This window comes from Cygnus olor, chromosome 3 (genome assembly GCF_009769625.2).
Source record: "Cygnus olor isolate bCygOlo1 chromosome 3, bCygOlo1.pri.v2, whole genome shotgun sequence".
NCBI classification, from domain to species: Eukaryota; Metazoa; Chordata; class Aves; order Anseriformes; family Anatidae; genus Cygnus; species Cygnus olor.
This window is the reverse complement of record NC_049171.1, coordinates 61,601,259-61,618,003: the sequence shown is the minus strand read 5'-3', so window position 1 is coordinate 61,618,003 and position 16,745 is coordinate 61,601,259. Positions and strand designations below refer to the sequence as shown.

At 36.6% G+C, this 16,745-nt stretch overlaps 1 protein-coding gene across 1 annotated transcript in view; it reads left to right on the top strand.

The window, feature by feature from the left end:
• The window catches only part of MAP3K5 (mitogen-activated protein kinase kinase kinase 5), a 101,571-nt gene extending 85,070 nt beyond the window's left edge, over positions 1-16,501 (top strand). The window contains exons 22-30 of the mRNA XM_040550455.1: positions 876-1,053; positions 1,151-1,319; positions 4,007-4,192; positions 7,737-7,842; positions 9,873-10,116; positions 12,910-13,022; positions 13,840-13,952; positions 14,879-14,955; positions 15,788-16,501. Of these exons, the coding sequence (XP_040406389.1) occupies positions 876-1,053; positions 1,151-1,319; positions 4,007-4,192; positions 7,737-7,842; positions 9,873-10,116; positions 12,910-13,022; positions 13,840-13,952; positions 14,879-14,955; positions 15,788-15,848 (1,247 nt within the window). The 3' untranslated portion in view covers positions 15,849-16,501. The remainder of the gene's footprint in view (positions 1-875; positions 1,054-1,150; positions 1,320-4,006; positions 4,193-7,736; positions 7,843-9,872; positions 10,117-12,909; positions 13,023-13,839; positions 13,953-14,878; positions 14,956-15,787) is intronic.
• Positions 16,502-16,745: the final 244 nt, after the last annotated feature.

Sequence of the window (16,745 nt, the reverse complement as noted above, 5' to 3'; positions counted from 1 at the left end):
TGTTATGGGGCCAATTTAGTGGAGCTCTGAACAGGGAACCAAATGGCTGTTGCGTTGTAGCAATAGAGCCAAACTCTGTGGAGAAAGGTAACAGATTTTTATTAGGTTAAATTTGTATAATGGTGTGAGGGGGGTGGTGTAGAAGCAGAATTTGTTTGGGACCCCATGTCAAGCCTGACTGACATCCCTTTTCAGGAAATAATCTGGTGGTGGGGAGGGGAGAGGGAAAAAAGTTGCCTTCTCGCTTAATAGAAGTATGTTTTGAAATGTGGACGTATGAAAGAGGTATTGATAGTTTCTTGCAACATTAGTTGTATGTACTCTTGATTAATAAAAAAAAAAAAGCCCCACCTCTTAACATTCATGTTTATTATGAATCAAAGCCTATGAACTAATTAAATTTAGTTCAAAATAATAAATAATCTGATACATAAATAAATGTAACAAGATATTTCTCTATATTAAAATGCTTTTCATATTGTAATAGATAAATAAATTCTATATATACACATTTAAAAACTAAATTATTGGAATGTGCATGCATGACTTATCCTATAGAAACATTTTGTTACTGCTCAGAGTGCATACTGATAATGTGTGATGCGCATTCACTTCAGTGTTGAAGTTCTGGAAGTAAGCATGCAAAGAGCCCAAGATTTCCAATATCTGAAGAACCTTTTCAATAAAAGCATACCTGAAGGATAACTCTATTCCAGAAGGACAAACATCAGGAGCTTTTTGTTCATTTTATTTTTAATATTTTGTTGTGTCAGGGAAAGATAGTCAGAATTTCTGTTTCGTCTGAATGAATAACCTTTTTGTTTCAGAACTGTGTTGGTGCTATATAATTCTACTTTCTAAATATTCTTAAATAGAGTATCTTCGAAGTATATCCTTACCTGTTCCTGTTCTGGTGGAAGATACAAGTAGCAGCAGTGAATATGGTTCGGTCTCACCTGATACAGAATTAAAAATTGATCCATTCTCTTTCAAAACAAGAGCTAAATCCTGTGGAGAAAAAGATGGGAAGGGAATCCGGTCCCTTTTTCTGAGGTAAAGAGCTATCTGACATTTGTGTCAGTAGATCAGGAACATGTGCATTAGGGTTGTTTTTTAGAAAGTTTCTTTTCACTGAGCGTCTTTCATTCAGCATCCCAGATGAAAATTTTGAGGATCACAGTGCACCTCCTTCACCTGAAGAGAAAGATTCTGGGTTTTTCATGCTGAAGAAGGATAGTGAAAGGAGAGCCACCCTTCACAGGATATTAACTGAGGACCAAGAGAAGGTGGTGAGGAACTTGATGGAAGCTTTGGCTCAGGTAAAGTAATTTCAAAAGGCAACAAAAAAAATAATGTGGAATTTAAAGACTTATCTACGATTACCTGGAAGTTTCGAATTTACACATAGTAAAGCAATCAAAAAATATCACTTGATTAAACTAGAAAATATATGCAATATAAGCTTTCACAGTTTATTATTTTATTGGGGCTAATAAAAATAGGTTCTAAAATTATGTTTATGCAGCATTAGATATGCATTTTATCTTCTTAGTACCAACTATATGAACACCTGGATACTAGTGCTGGCTGGACAATGGCAAACATGATTTCATGATATTGTTTTGCTAGTGTATCAGCTGAGGACTTCAGATCAACTCATGTAGTGTATATCATCCCCAGGAGGTTGAGCTTCTTGTAGAGTTCCATCTTCTGAGTGACTGGTTTGATGCAGAGAGGGTTAGGTCTTTTGGCCTGCTCTGGCCTTAAGTTAGGTTACTGCATAGAAAAGAGTAGTGTGACTGGTAAACCCTTGCCTTCCAGCCAACAGCCACAGAAGGGGAGAGACAGGACTAGGTAGAAAATAAACTGCCACTCTTCCTCACAGCAGCTGGGAGCCACATATGGAGGGGAGGGAAGATGGAGTAATAGTGGGAGTTACAGCAAAATAATTGCAGGATGACCTTTTGGCGCTCCTTTGTGGGGATGATTCATTATGATGTATCAATTCAGGATGACACTGAATAAATTACAGGTCATCCCCACGCTGCTTAATGTTGCAACCCTGAAATTGGATGACATGATTTTTTTGTTCTTGTTTGTAACGCATGTTAGTAGGTAATTGACTCACTTGATTCTCAAGACTGAGTATTGCTGGTCTGAAACATATTTGTGTGAAACGCGGCAAATCAGCTTCTAAAGATAGTACTGTTTGAGGAACTGATGGAACCAGTACAATTCTTATGCATGTACCACAGCTCAAGTAACTGGAAATTGCTGCCATACCAAGTAATAATTAAAAAAAAGGCTTCTAATTCTTGGAAAAACACAATTTTCCTGATAACTATAGGAAGTGTTAAAATAGAAGGCAACAAGAGATATGCCAGTGATCTGTGCTTTGCAAGAGTGCTGCTATAACAGACAGTTGTTAGCCACAGTTTTGTTCCTTGTCAGAGTAGAAAACTTGCTCAAACCACTTGAAAGTGGTGGTAACTGCAGTTAAGGGGAAGTTGAGGTGTCCACCTGTTATGCCCTGCTTAAATGCCAGAAGGTACCAATAGATAGAAGCCTGACTTGCTTGTTGGGCCTCATCAGGGTTTGGGCTTTCTTAGTACTGTTCCTGTCATAAGGACTTTTCATAAGACCAAATTCAACAAAGTGGTCATTGTGGGTGTGGGCTAGGGAGGAGAATGACCCTCCCCAGAATAGACCTCTGTTCCCTATTAGGGTGCCATACTGGTTACCCTGTTCCCAGCATGCATTTGATGGACTTGGAATCTGTTCTGTGTCCACCTCTCTACCCTAATGGCTGCTTAATTATTTACAGGAAAAGGAGATCAGATACTGTAGGACAGAAAGAGGGATCAACTTCAGTATAGACTGTAGTCAGGTGAATTCTTCAAATAAAACAGATCAAGATCAGAAGGTAGAATTTTTATCTCAGAGGTGCTTTAGTTGTGAGCTTCCCTCTTCCCCCTCTCACACCCTCCAACAAACAAATGATCTTGGTTTCATCCAGATCAGAATTAATTAACCAGTCAAAAACTGAACATCATTGGCAAACAGAGTTCTTGATGCCTAGCCAGCTGTAACATTATGGCATAAAACTGGCAAATACAAGAGAACCAAACACAGCGTGTCCTTCTGTTACGGAAATTGATATTAGATATCTTCAGTCTCTATAAATACTTAACTTCCCTCAGAAAAAAAAAAGTATTTTAATATTGCATGTTGAACATTTAGTATGGTTTTCTATCTCTGATTTGATTTTGAAATTTGGAATTAAAATTTATGTTCAGTTGGCATAACTTTAGAGAGTAAACAGTCTTTCGCTTCCTAGTTACTCATGCTGGTTATTCTAATGAAAGCTTTTGAGCTTTTTGCTGCTTCTGTAGCTCATGCAAAAAACACAGGAGCTTTAAAGATAGGCTTGAGTATTGGTAATAGAGAAGGATGAGATTTGTAGACCTGCTTTAATAATAGGTGAGTGTGAAAGTTCCATTACAGGGAAATCATGTAGGAAAGAATTAGTCTCTTTCAGAGCCTTCTCCATAACCTTGACTAATTCCTTCTTTTAAATGTTACAGTGGGACTTTGCATGTTGTCTTTCAGAGGCACTCTGAAAACAGTCACTTCAAAGTATTTGGGTTTTTTTTTTTTGCAATTCAGAGTGGTCTGTAATATCTAGTGCACAGTATATTCATTCGTATCTTTTTGCTCCTGTACAATCAGACATATATAGTGTGTATGTATACTTCAGCAACTACTGTAAAATAAAGTCAGCTTTTTTTGCTAGTCAAATAATCTGCATTAGCAGGAAGCTCAGTGGTAGAGCTGTAGTTACACAGCCACTGTAACCTAGCCTGCAGTTGCGCTTTGCCTTAACCATAGCAGTAGGGTTTCTGAAAATTTGTATTGCCAGCTGACATTATTGTTTAAGGACCTCTGGGTGTACATTTCAAAAGATGGCTATCAAAACTGTTTTGTTTCCTCTCTCTTCCTCTACCAGGGAGCCGAAGAGCCCAAGCTAAAATGGGAACACATTATGACGCTCGTTTCCAGCCTCAGAGAGTTTGTACGGTCCACTGATCGTAAAATCATCGCAACCACTCTTTCAAAACTGAAACTGGAGTTAGACTTTGACAGCCATGGTATCAGTCAAGTGCAACTTGTGTTGTTCGGTTTTCAAGATGCTGTAAGTTGTCATTTTTAGTAAATACTTAATGCAAGAAAACTGCAAAAACCTAGAAACCAGAAGCAAACAAAATTTCCTCCAGAGATACTGAAACAATAACATTTGAGAACTTTGAACTTGTAATAACGAAACAACAATAACAAAAAAAACAGCCCACAACCAGGGTTTGGTTTGTTTGCCACGTGATCCTTTGGCAGGATGCAAACCCTGAACACGGTTGTTGAGATTTTGTTGATTAAGAATCTTCATTCAGCACTGCTGCATAAACGTTGTAATAATAAAAGCAGGAAAAAAAAAAATCTTTTTTGGAAGTATTTCTGATAACTAAGATAAACACTGATAGTCAGGCTTGCCCTACATAAATGAGATCTCTTGAACTTGACTTCTTTTATGAAACTAATGCATTAAACCACTCCATAGCCTCAAGTAATAGTTTGTCTACATTATAATGTATTATATTCTTATTCTAGAATTTTTGGTTACCAAAATTCTTACAAATTAGACCTTTTCATTTTAATGTATAATAAGTGGGATAAGAAAGAAGAAAAACAGGATACCTTTGTGTAAGCAATTAATGTAATTTTTGATATCCCACAGTGAGCAGCAACCAAATAGATACAGGAGTACCTTTTCAATAGCTAGTTTACCAAAAGCAAAGGTTCTTTTCTTGAGTTATGTGTTCAAATGTTAGTTCACAAAGAATTATGCTTAATGATTAAGATGAATAATTGACATGGGAGGATGTAGCTGTGCTGGACATCAATGTGTCCAGAGTGAAGTTCTGTAGTAAAAAAAAAAATAAATAAATGAGATGACAGTCCAAGTAGGCATTTGAGGTAGATGATTTTTGTCAGCATTTTAACCTTGTGTACTATGAGAAGTAACAGAGCTGTCAGGAAGGATTGCACAGCATTTAATCTGTTTGTTGCATAGGCTATACTTGACAAAGAAGTAGACTCTGCGTAACAAAACAAGCTAATATGTGAAATTAATCTGTAAGAGAGGTTTCCCCAAAGGAGAGATTTCTGAGCCTTCCCTTTGAGTACACTTCAGCTCTCCATTCTGTTTAGCTTCATATCAGTACTGCTTTGATGGTTGGAAGAAATAAACATGTACAAGGTCAAGAGACCAGCTGGGGGGTGGAAGAGTACAAATATCTGAGTTGGGTTTCTGACAGACATTGCTGTGCATCAGTTGTTTTGTGATAGCTGATAGAGTTCAAGCTCTTTTTTGATAAATATTTTACCCTCTTCTGTTAACTTAAAAACAGCAACTTAAAATGATTAAGTTACAAATTTACCTCCCCTTATTAGTATCTTGCCTATTATTTAGGTAAGATTAACTTACAGAAAGGTCAAAGAAAACTTGCTTTGTATGTGTCCTGCCTTAGTTTTTTTGACATACATTAGATTTTCATCATAGAATACTGAAATCCAGAGCTGCATTAAGACCTCAGATTATTGCACAGCCTGAGGATATTGCCAAGTCCCCCTTGTTCTTGGGACTTAGACTTTATCACCCTGAGATTATTGCCCTGTTAATATTTAGGATATTCTCATCAGGGCAACCAAGAAAAGATACTTTCTGCTGTAGTCTGAATAGCTAAATCATGTTATTGTGAATTCTTGTCCTTGACAAAATTACATCATGTTTCCATTGTACTTAAATACGCTACAGTGAGCTAAACTTGTTTATGTGTTTGCAGGAGTCAGTATGGGGAGGTGCTAGGTGTTTGCACGCAGGAGTTGTGCTGCCTCAGAGGGCCATGGGCAAGCCTTTGGGGGCTTTAGGGAGCTTCTGTCCTCTCTGTCAGGTACAGGGCAGGCTCCCCTGGGCTGCTGACCGCTCTCCTGCACGGTGTCCAAGTGCCATCTAGTGGCCACTGGGAGCAGAACTGAGGAGAACTAGGTACTGTGGTGCTTTGCCCCTTAAATCCACACCCAGTTGCTAGTGAGAAAACTTGTGGGTCAAGATAAAGACAGGCTTGGGGTGTAGGGTAGGAACTGAGGAAGAAAAACAAGTGATGCAAAAGCAATAGCTTGCTACCAGCTGACTGATGCCCAGCCAGTCACTGAGCAATGTCTCCTTTGGAAAAACTACATTAGCTTTTGTTGCTGAGCATGAGACCATATGGTAGGGAGTACCTGTATGGCCAGCTGTCTTGCTGTGTCCTCTCCCAGCTACTTGTGCACCCCCGGCCTGCTTGCTGGTGGGGCAGAATGAGAAACGGAGAAGGCCTTGATGCTGTGCAAGCACTATTCAACAGCAGATAAAACACTGGTGTGTTATCAGCCCTGTTTTGGTCACCAGTCCAAAACATAGCACCCTACAGGCTACTATGAAGAAAATTAACTCCATCCCAGCCAACCTGGTACAGCTACCTACATAAATCTCTGTTTACTGAACACTGTTTCTTTAGGGCAGTGATAATATCATTAATAACATTAATTGCCTTCAGCAGACACGCAAGTTATCATATGTGCTACTTCAGTTTTCTTACAGAGAGGTTTTAACAACGTGAAAGAAATAAATTAACTATTTTTTTCAGGAAGACTTAAGAATGAGCCATCTTCTTGATGCTTTTTTTTAAACAAGCTGTAGTTGCTACTGTTTTTTCAATAAGACTTTGAATAGCTTCATTGCTTTCTAAATCTAATTAGATTTGTCTCTTCCTGCAACTTCTGGAGTTCTACTCCTACAGATTCTGTTGCTTTTGACTGCTTCCATACCTGAAAAACAGCATTAAGTTGTTATGTGTTATTGCTGGATGCTGTGACTAGGTATTTCATGGTAGCACTGTCACCCCGCCTGCTTCTTCCCTGTCATTTGGGAGTTGGAAAGTATCTGGAGTATCCATATTCCATGGCTAACATGGAGTATCCATAGGGATATACAGAAATATGGCTGAACATGCTTTGATAGAAGGTCTGTAGAGGATTAGGAGCAACCCAGTATAGATAACTATCTCATCGGATAAAGTTAAAAATAGAAGGAAAGAGGTAATGGCACAACATACAAATGAAATCCCCTGGTTATCTAAATTATTTTCTGAATCAAGGGGGAGAAGCATTACATTAGGTCTTTGGTATTTCCTACAATTATACTTTAAAATAGTGAATTATTGCTCAGAACAAGCAGTGAAAACCATAACGAAAAAGTAACAAGGTTAATTAGCTTAAGTTATGAGACTTTCATAATATGGTCCTTGGTATTTGTCATGGACTTGCATTTTTTTCCAGTTTCAGTCCATGACTGTGAAGGTTAAATAAACTTTGGTATTAGTCATCAAAAATCACCTAACACAAGAACTGGTACTTTATTTAGAAAAAAGAAAAAAAAAAGACACAAAATATCTTCTGACATACAGCATTGTCAACATCCGCTATTTTATGAACATTTTCTGCATTTAATGTAAACATGAAATAGTTTAAGTCACCTGTTAGATACAACATCTTTAAGTTCAAACATTTTACACTGTTGTGATGTAAATTATAGTTTCAGATTGTTGAGGATATAATCTCTGAATTGAATTTTCTGTTGCTAGGTCAATAAAGTTCTCCGAAATCATAACATCAAGCCACATTGGATGTTTGCATTGGACAGCATAATTAGAAAAGCCGTGCAGACAGCTATTACTATTCTGGTCCCAGGTGAGTTGTTTCTTACTACTTGGCAAATATGAATTACCCAATCTCCTTAAATGTGCTTTAAAGCTGCAATTATGATGCTTCACTTAAGAATTTGAAACCAGCAGTGACTTTTTCCTGTTCACCATCTGTTTTGCAACTTAAACACTGATAAGTGTGTTGCCCAAGTTATTTTGGAAAGTTATCCTTTCCAAGATGTGTTCTCTAAACAATTCTGCAACTCAGTGAGCAGCAGCAGACAAAGGTACTCTGGGGCCTTATTTTTTTTAGGTGCACAGCAGCACAGTACTGCCTCTTGAAATCCAAAGGATGGACAACTTGCCCAGCACATACCAGTTTTCAGAAGGTGTTTTACAAAGTGCAGTTTAAGGGCAAGCTATTTTAAGTACTCAAAAATCTCTCTGGCTCCTCATCAGAAGTTGTCTAAAGAAAATAATAGATCAAGACCTGTAGTATAAATACTGTATTTTGAATTTTGTCAAAGTAGAATGCATAGATTAGCTGAGGAGAGAATTCCTTATAGAAGAAATGTAAACCATTCTGTTATTGTGACCTATTTGCAGATTTCATTTCTCTGCTCTTCTACCATACTTCTGACTGCTTCCCCTTGCTTGTCTGATCTTTTTTTTTTGTGTGGTTTTTCTTCTATGAATGATGTGAAGATTTATCTCTGGGTTTAAGACTTCTAAAAATTGTGGGATACTTCTGGAGTAGTAAGAAACATGTTCTATAGTTACACTTACTGGTGCTTGCTCTACAATGGCAAAATGAACTTCAGTTCCTAGTAGTGTGTTGTAAAATTTTAAAACAAATCTAGATGTATTTGCCTAGCATAAAAATAATATTTGTGGAAAAGCTATATAATAAATCTGCTTTGTTTTACGAAGAGATGACTTGAATCAAGGCATGAACACCCCTTTTGAAAATAAGAGAAATTTGCTTGTTAGTTCTTGAGCAGAAAGGACAAAAACCTATGAAACAAGTGTGATTTTTTTTTAAAGTATGTTTTGATTAGGAAACTAAAGGGAGTGTTTTAAGGAGCCACAATTGAAGGAAGGAAGGAGGATTTATATTAAAGGGTTAGAATTAACAAACAGATGTTGTTGCGATAATAAGTTTTGTAGGAATATTAGAGTAGGAATATAAGATCTTGTGTATACATCTTCCATACCTGGTAAGCTCTGGTAGGTAGTTTTAATAAGAAATAACAGAAAACAGGGTATATGTATAGCTTTGTGTCCGTGGTTTTGTGGATGTACATCACTACAAATATGTGGTGTTCACGCTGATAATTAGGAGGGGAAGTGTGCCACTTTCATTGTTGGGAAATAGGTCTGTTTATTTCCTCTCTGATTATTTGGATACAATTTTTTTGTAAGCATGATATTCTTCTAATGAGAGGATACTAAATATGCCAGAACAGCAACAGGAATAGCTGGATATAATAAATAATGATTATTTACTTAATAAAACAACTAAGGTCAGACACATGAGAAATTGCACACCACTGAGAATAGAATAGAACAAGAGTACTTGTGGTGCTGCATGGAGTACTTCAGCTTAGTACCAGAAAATAGATTTGAGGATTACCTTGGAAAAATTTCTAAAGCTTTTGAACTCATGGTCAGCTGCAGTTATCATTTGAAAGACATACAGCTGTTCTTCTTGATAGCTATAGCATAAATCTAATGCAGTAATGTGGCATAAATACATATTATTAATAGAAGTATTAGTATGGTAGTTCTGTCCTCAACTACTGTATGTAGTAGCAGTCATTCACCAAAAATAAGAGAATAGCAGTAAACTTCTCATGCAATTCAGCAAGTCCTCAATCAATCCTTGCACTAGACAACAGATAGCATTCATACTGCAAGTTCTGATCAAATGCAGTATTCTTTGCTCTGTGTGACCTTACATTGGGTGAATAATAATATTTGAAAATTTTGGGATGATCCATAGATAGTCACTTAGGCATGCTCTTGTTTTAATGTTTATCTTTCATGTTTTTTCCTTAATTTTAATGTTTCTAACAGAATTGAGGCCACATTTTAGTCTTGCATCTGAAAGTGATGCAGCAGATCAAGATGATATAGAAGTTGAAGAAGATCAAGATGACCAGCCTCAGAATCAAACTATCCAACAGCCTTGCATTGTCATGGAAGATGCAATAGCTACCTCAGGTGTGAGCACACTCAGCTCTACGGTATCCCATGACTCCCAGGCTGCTCAAAGGACGCTGAGTGTCCAGCTGGGCAGGCTAAAATTAGAGACTAACAGGTAAGTCTGGACATCAGGAGACACTAACCTACTTGAGACTGTATTTCGTTTTGCTTTTGAAATACATATGCTAGAATAGTAGCAACGGTATCAAAATTCCATAGTACTGCAACTCATTCCTTTAAATGATGGCCATTGCACATGACCCCTCACAACTACACATTAATTTTATTCATTTCAGAATGATAGTGATGGAAGTTGAAGTCAGTCTTGATTTCAGGTGCCCTTTCTAGGAAGGTCTGGAAAAGCTGAGCTTGCTGCCAAGTTTCTGCTTTTTCTCTCCTTTATATGCTGTGTATGGCTGATGAATGGTGTTATGTTTTGTTTCCATTATGACAGAACTCACTGTTCTTTTCTGTAGTTATTCTTGGAGAACAAACACGAGCTAGTCAACAGCCGCACATGAACTGAACAAGGAAACTTTCAGAGTTGTTTTGTGTGCAGAATTCAGTGCAGCAGGATCTGTGTTTACAAGCAAGCATTTCATTTTTCTTTAAAAACCAAACACCAATCTGTTCATCAAAGAAAAATCGAAAAATGTGTGTTTTAAAATAAGTGATCCAGAAACTGGATTTTTCAGAAATATAAATTTTCTACTTTCACATAGGATGGATTTTTATTTTCTTAAATAAAAACAGACAGATACGATTCTCGTTATTTTATCCAAATTATAATTGTATAAATAATTGTTTTTTCATTAAAGTATACCAGATAGTCTGTTTAGAGCAAATATTTAAGCCTTTGCAGCACCTGACTTAGGACACTGCATTTCTCACTGACCTCAGTAAATTTTGAATATGACCTTGATAGGAGAACATATCTTCAATAACAGAGTTGTTACGCTGCCAGCTCATTCTGCGTACTTATTGACCCAATTTGAATTGAAATGTTAAATTGCACTTTACTTTTAAATGTGTCCAGGAACTTTGCCATAGAGTACTACATTATATAGTACTATTTTTAATAGAGTATGAGTATTTTTGAATTCTCACGTTACAATTCATTTTTTTAGTTTTTGATGACCACAGAAATAGTTTACCTTACTGATATACTTAAAACCAACATCAAAAAAATTGCTTGGATTGCTTCACTTTCCCCAGCATAAACTTGGGAAGTAATAGCATCAGAAGTGATCAATTGGTAGAGGTATTATTTTCTAGCACCTTGCTTTTGTAAATTTCCTAAATGCAAAGCCTTTGACCAAATAATCACATCCTGTCATTCACAGAGAAATCTTGAGGTAAATAATATGGGCAGTTGTTTAGTTTAAGTATTAATTAAAGCTTTATTGGCAGAAGCAGCAAGTAGTTACCAAGAGAAAATGGTTGATTATTTTTATTGGCCCCATAGGCCTTTTTCAGCCAGAATGGGTAGAGGAGGAATAAAATAACTGAAAATTGGCTGCACTCCTCTCTGTAGAATATTAAACTGCTTTGAGACTAACCAAGCTGTTGGTGTGTGTAGAGACACAGAGCAGGACTGTTCACGTGCAGGGTAGACTTCTCAACAATTGTTAGCTCAAGCATGGAAGCACTCAAATGCAACCATGCTGCTGGTAGGCCTCTGTGCCCTTCCATATCCTTAAAAGTAGTGATAAATGCTTTTACAAAGTGATTATATCAGAAACAGTTTCTCTGCAAAGCCAGGGTACTTCTGTAGCCCATTCTCTAGCTGAATTCCAAAATGTCGCTATCTTTCAGTGTCCCAGAAGAAGATGCATTGCTTAACTGACTTAAAGGAAAATGGTACAGAAACAAAGAAAGTACTAAAATGGAACAGTTAATGCATAGTTCTCAGACTGACAGACTTAAAGGAAGGGATGAAGATGTGATTCTTTCAAGGCAGAACTTTCTAAGACTGGAAAGTCAGTGATAGGTTTATGAGCTATAACATGCACATATGTTATCAAGGTCTAACTTCTTTAATCAAGTTCCTAAGCACATCTTGTTCACAATTCCTCCTTTATACTAAAAAACTCTTCTAAAATAAAAAATTACTGCAGTCAGTTTTGCATACAAATTTTCTGTTGTATTCTGATTATTTTCCTTCGATAACTTGGTGTTGGCCACTGAATCTCTGTTTTTTTCTCTGGGTTCGTGTTATGAAGGAAGTCAAACTTGGGTTCCAATTTGTTTCTGCTTTCTCAAAAGTAATTGCTTAGGAGAGGACAAAATGTATTTTCCCTCACCTTTTCTTATTCTTCATATAGCATAGGAGGGTAGGTACAAGCCCTCTAGTACGTGAGGAAGGGACAGTCCTTGTGTGGATTACAATGTATCTTCCCCATTTAAGAAATGGAACCATAATTTTTGCCACACTTTCATCGTAGCTCCAACCTTGCCATACTTTTTAAAATCTCTGCAGGAGAGATGTGAGTTGGCCTTTTGCCTTCCATGGGATGATGTGACAAGGTTTAGCCCTTGGCCCATGAAACACTTTGATAATTGAGAAGAACAAACATACAGTTTTGTTTAAAGCTGACTGCTAGCTGTAGAAATTTTACTGAATTTTTCTATCGTACCACCTGTTCAGTGGGTGTATGTGTATATGGAGACAAGGTACTTATTTTTTGTTGTTTGAAGAGCTCTAGTTCTAGAAACCAGACCAGTGGATGTTTATAACTGCATGTATGCTATAATAAATCTATAGAGACAGGATGTTTCTGTGAAGAAATGAAGAATTCTGTCCTTGTCTCTGTCAAGAAGGTTTCCAGTTTAAGTTTAGTAAGAGCGTTGCTTTCCTGAAAAAATTGAGACTAAAGAAAACGTGTGCTTTCTTCCCATTGCTTCACAGGTTATTGGAGGAACTGGTTCAAAAGGAGAGAGAATTTCAAGTCCTTCTACATCAAGCTATAGAAGAAAAAGATCAAGAAATCAAAAACCTGCGGCTTAGGTCACAGCCAATAGGTAAGTGAGAAGAGGTTTCAAAGAAAAATTTCACACACTAACAGCAGACGAAGACAGTGACAGCTAAATTTCTGTTATTTTTATTGAGCCAGTCCCAGCAAAGGTATTTTATTACACTGCTTTTGGTAGGATTTTCTTTGAAATAAGAGTGCATGTTGAAGGAACAAATTACTGTATTTTATTCACAATAAAAAGAATGGTATAATTTAAATATTTTTGATTGCGATTGTTACAGTAAAAGTCCATGAGGATAGAATTGGTGAGATATAAGTACAACATAAAGCTTACTGAGGTTGATCTGTTATCTGCCTTGAAGAAGGTGGAAGTGCTAATGCAGTTTGATGTTTCAGTGTAATGTGCTTCAGAGAAGTGTCACTTTCCAAAATCAGCTGATCCTGTCCAAGGCATCGCCTACACACCAGCTGTTTGAGTTACACTGAATTTTTTTGTTAAATATGTAAAAGCCTCAGTGTAGACAATTATAATGATACTGATTTTGCTAGTAGTCATTCGCTGAAGAGGACAGCAAATGCATCTGTATCAGATGTACACACTAGTTTAACTGCCTTCACGTTGAAGCCCAAGATTACTTCTGAGTAAAATAAGTAACCATAACCAAGTAGAGTAATTGTTGTGTAACTGTCTGTGATCTGTAATTGGGAGTGGGCTACAGGAACAGACATCTATGGGGATACTGGTATTCTAAGCTTGGAGGGGAAGGTCACTGAAGACAGTGCTTAAGCATTTAAACAAACAAACAAAAAAAGGAGGTTGCTTTGTCAAGACATTGTCTTTTCTCAAAAAACGCTTGTTCTAGATATTCCTGGATTGTCTGTCTGTCATCGTCATTCCACTGGCACAGGGACCGAAGACCCTGATCTCATAAACTGGTTGAGTGTTCAAGGAGCTGATGAGGCCACAATAAACAAGGTAAGAATGGTCCTTCCTGTTTGCCTTGTCACGCAGATGTCACAAATCATTAAAATGATAAAAAAAAAAAGTACTGTTTTTGTGACTGAGTGCAAGAAGATCACAAATCATTTTAATTATTTAGCAAATTTTGAGAGATGAGCCTCTTTTCAGAGGGGAAGAATAAGGCATGAACATGGAGGCCTTTGTTAAATATAAAGTGTGTTCATAATGTCTATAACTGACTACAAATAAGAGAATAAATTGTCCTGCTAAAGAGACAGTATTACTTTGGTTCATAATTTTTCAGTCTTCACACGTTGTGGCAGTTCCTACTGATTATACCCTGGGTACAGGGTACATGTTCACCCTTAGGCAACTGTGTTAAGTGAAATCTCCTGAAGTAGATAGGTCTGTTCTGCAGAAAATGATATATAATTTTAGAGGTGTTGAGCATCTCAGAATTTCAGCTGACTTAAGAAATCCTGCATGTAATTATCACTGATGTAGATCAGTTCAAAGGTGTCTGGAAATTAAAATGCACCAAATTCAGATGATGCTTTTGAAAAGGTAGGTCTTACCACACCACATTTCACCTGTAAGGAAATTAAACAAACAGTTGTTATGCTCAGATGTGCATTCATTGAATTCTGATTCTGAGATACCAGTGATGACAATAGAAATGCCAGTTGACAAAAGTTTTGAGTAGCTATGAAAGCATTACACATTTAGAGTAATGCATGGTGTGTCAGTATGGAGTATGCTGCATAAAAATTAAGTAGTTTCACTGTGTTTCTAGAAACAATATGGATTAATCTGTTAGAGGTACCACATTTTGGCCCGATTTTAGATTTCTTCCAGACCCCTATTTTTAAGGGGCAGATAGTATATAAAACTTAGATGGATTAGTTTTCTAACAAAATGTTCATTTAAACTTGTTTTTGTAGTTCTTGGCTGAAGACTATACATTAATGGATGTTCTCTGCTATGTTACACGAGATGATCTGAAATGTTTGAGACTGAGGTAATGTTTCACACTTGAGTGAACTGCGCTGAACTGGAGTGTGCTTTGTTACAAAAGAAAATAACTGATGCTAACCCCCTATTGGGTTGTTCAGCATAAATTTAAAATAAGTAACACTTTACAATATTTCTTGGATCCTGATGCATTTCTGATAAACAACTGATAGTGCTTACATTTTAGAAATAAGCTTTTATACTAAAGGCAAGCAAAGGAAATTTTTTAAATTAAAGCTTTTGCCTTGCACCTGGACATGCTAGAAGTCCCACTAAAGCCTTACTTTTATTTTAAAAGGTTGAGATAGCAAAATTTGCTGTAATTTATCACAAAACTGCAGAAATTTTCATGGACTACAACTAACACTAGATTTCAGCTAGTCATACCAGGTGTGTATGTCACTGCAGTACTGGTTTAAGTAGAAATGGTATAATATATCAAACACTGAGTGTTCCCAGGCAGTTTTAAAATAAATTTTTAAAAAAATTAAAAATTGGTAGGTGGTGAGATTTTTTTTATAACTGACGCTTCCATAATGTTGGAAGTCTGCTGTGGGTTATGCAGGTCCTTTGGATGACAAGTCTGAATTCCAGAAAGCAGGCATCTGAAAAGTCAAAAGATTACCCTGTACTGTAATCAGAAAAGGACTCTGTTCTCTCTTCGAGTGTGTGTTGAATTTCACCTTTGGTCAGCTTTCGTACTGAGTAGTAGAAGCAGAATTTCATTGGTTTGAAACTAGAACAAGAAAATCAGAATGCACCTGAATTGGAATGGAGTGCTTTGGGGCTGGAGAGTATTCTTTTACCTGAGCATCTTTATGATTTTTTTTTCTTTACAGAGGAGGAATGCTATGCACCCTCTGGAAGGCCATTACTGACTTTCGGGAGAAACACACCTGACACTGAAATCTATCTTCGCTTCTCTGCAGAGAGGAAAAGGTTTCTTTTCAGCACAGAGCAGGTGTGCTGTCAGAAGGACTGTTGCACTTTAATCCAGTATTTGTTTACCAATGTTAAAAACACTGCAGCTTCCTGACTGCTTTTACGCCTATAATCCATAAAGAATCTGTAAACAACCTGCAACATTATTTTACTTTAACTGTTTATATATGCAAGTTTTTTGAAAATTAAGGAAAAACAAAAATTAACTCACGAAATATTGTACTTAACGTAACCAGATGTTAATTTCACGAAAAACTGATGTAAGATTTCATGTGACTGTGCATCACTGGAACAAAACCAAAATGTGACAACTTCTCAAGTTTTTTTCTTTGTAATGCATCTCAGTAATCTGTAGTAGAAATTCATAATTTCAATCATAATTAGATATTTTTCTTTTAGTGTGTAAGACCTAAAAGTAATTGTTTTTACCTATTGCCCTACATAGTTTAATATTGTTTATTTTTGGTAACTTAAGTTCTATGGTGCATTTGTTTTAGTTGTTTATGTACTACTGAACTGTACCAGTTGCATACACCTCAACCATAGTAATGTTAGCTTGTTCTAAAGCTATCTGACATACACAGTTGAAAATAAAAGAACCTACGAGTTGCTTTTTGCTATATTTTTGAACTTTTAAAATAAAGGTGTAGAACTGGAGAATGTTGGAATAAAAAAAAAAAGAAAAAAGCACACTGAGTATCAAGGGAACCTTTCTGACACGTTAGTTACTGTGATTTGATTTTGATATCATAGTATTGAATGTTTTCTCAATACTGCAATTAGATTGAACAGGAAACCTGACACTTCCCAGCAAAACATAATTCCCTGGGTGCTAAATTTATTAAATAACCATCC